General features: G+C 41.4%; 1 protein-coding gene across 1 annotated transcript; it reads right to left on the reverse strand.

The window, feature by feature from the left end:
* Positions 1-85: 85 nt before the first annotated feature.
* On the reverse strand, positions 86-995 carry LOC102775027 (olfactory receptor 52K1-like; the record flags this gene model as incomplete). Its single annotated transcript, XM_006777750.2, has 1 exon — positions 86-995. A coding segment is annotated over exon 1 (910 nt), but the record flags the coding sequence as incomplete, so codon positions are not given.
* Between the last annotated feature and the right edge of the window lie 304 nt (positions 996-1,299).

The raw sequence follows: 1,299 nt of genomic DNA on the forward strand, positions 1-1,299 counted from the left end.
CCATGGTAACACCTGTCTTGCTGATTAATTTTTTAAAAAATCATACAAACTCAAACATACATATTTGTGAGTATTTTAAGAATACTTTGCCGGATAATTTTGGTTTTAACACCATAGATGATAGGGTTCATCATAGGAGGAATTAGAAGATAAATGTTGGCTATAAGGATGTGGAAGTGTGGAGCTATGTTATGACCAAACCTGTGGGTGATAAAGGAGAAAAAGGCAGGTGTATAAAACACTAAGATGACCCAAACATGTGAGCCACATGTGCTCAAGGTCTTGAGTCTGGCCTCCTTTGATGGGAGACGAAACACAGCATGAAAAATGAGAATGTAAGAGCAGATTATCATTATGAAGTCCAGCCCACCAGTAAGGAAGGCAAGAATTAAGCCATATAATCTGTGGACCCTGGTATTAGCACAGGCCAGTTTGATCAGGGCCATAAATTCACAGTAGGTGTGGGCAATGATGTTGGTTTTGCAATAGGGAAGCCACATCAGTAAGAAAGGATGTGGAGTCAGCAGAATAACGCCACGTAGGACAATGGCCAGACTCAAAGCCATGATCACTTCACGTGTCAGGATGGTGGAATGCCTCAGAGGGTTGCAGATGGCCACATATCGGTCAAAGGCCATAGCCAACAGGAATCCCGACTCCATGGTGGACAAAGAGTGGATGAAAAATATCTGGATGAGGCAAGCTTTAAAGTTGATTTCTCTGTCATCGAACCAGAAGAGACTGAGAATCTTGGGAACCACCGTGGTGCAAAGCATCAGGTCATTCACAGAGAGCATGCAGAGGAAGAGATGCATGGGTTCATGAAGACTCGGGTGTGTCTTGATGATGAATACAAGGACACAATTCCCCATCACAGCCAGTAGATAAACCAGGCAAAAAGGGATGGAGATCCAGACATGAGCAGCCTCCAGCCCTGGGATTCCAAGGAGGAGGAAAGTAGCTGGGTGGACATTGGTTCTATTTGGAAATAACATTTCAGAATCGCTAAACCTGCTCTAGCCTAAGTGTTGTGAAATTATTTTCAGTAGATTGAGCAAAACATATATTCTCTGATTATACCTAAAATATGTGATACCTATTCTGACAATCAGTGGTAGGAAATTTTGCACCTGTTTCAAGTATGTGGTAAAGAGATGTGGAATTAGCCAGTAATATTTGCTTTAAACTCAAAATCCAAAAGATAAAAGAAAGAGTAGACTCTGTCTTAGGGAAAAGAAAGAACAGGTCATATATCTCATTTCTGCTCCACTATATAAATACCACCTAATAAGTGCTGCA

The sequence above is a fragment of the Myotis davidii genome, unplaced genomic scaffold, assembly GCF_000327345.1.
Source record: "Myotis davidii unplaced genomic scaffold, ASM32734v1 C63898335, whole genome shotgun sequence".
Lineage (NCBI taxonomy): Eukaryota > Metazoa > Chordata > Mammalia > Chiroptera > Vespertilionidae > Myotis > Myotis davidii.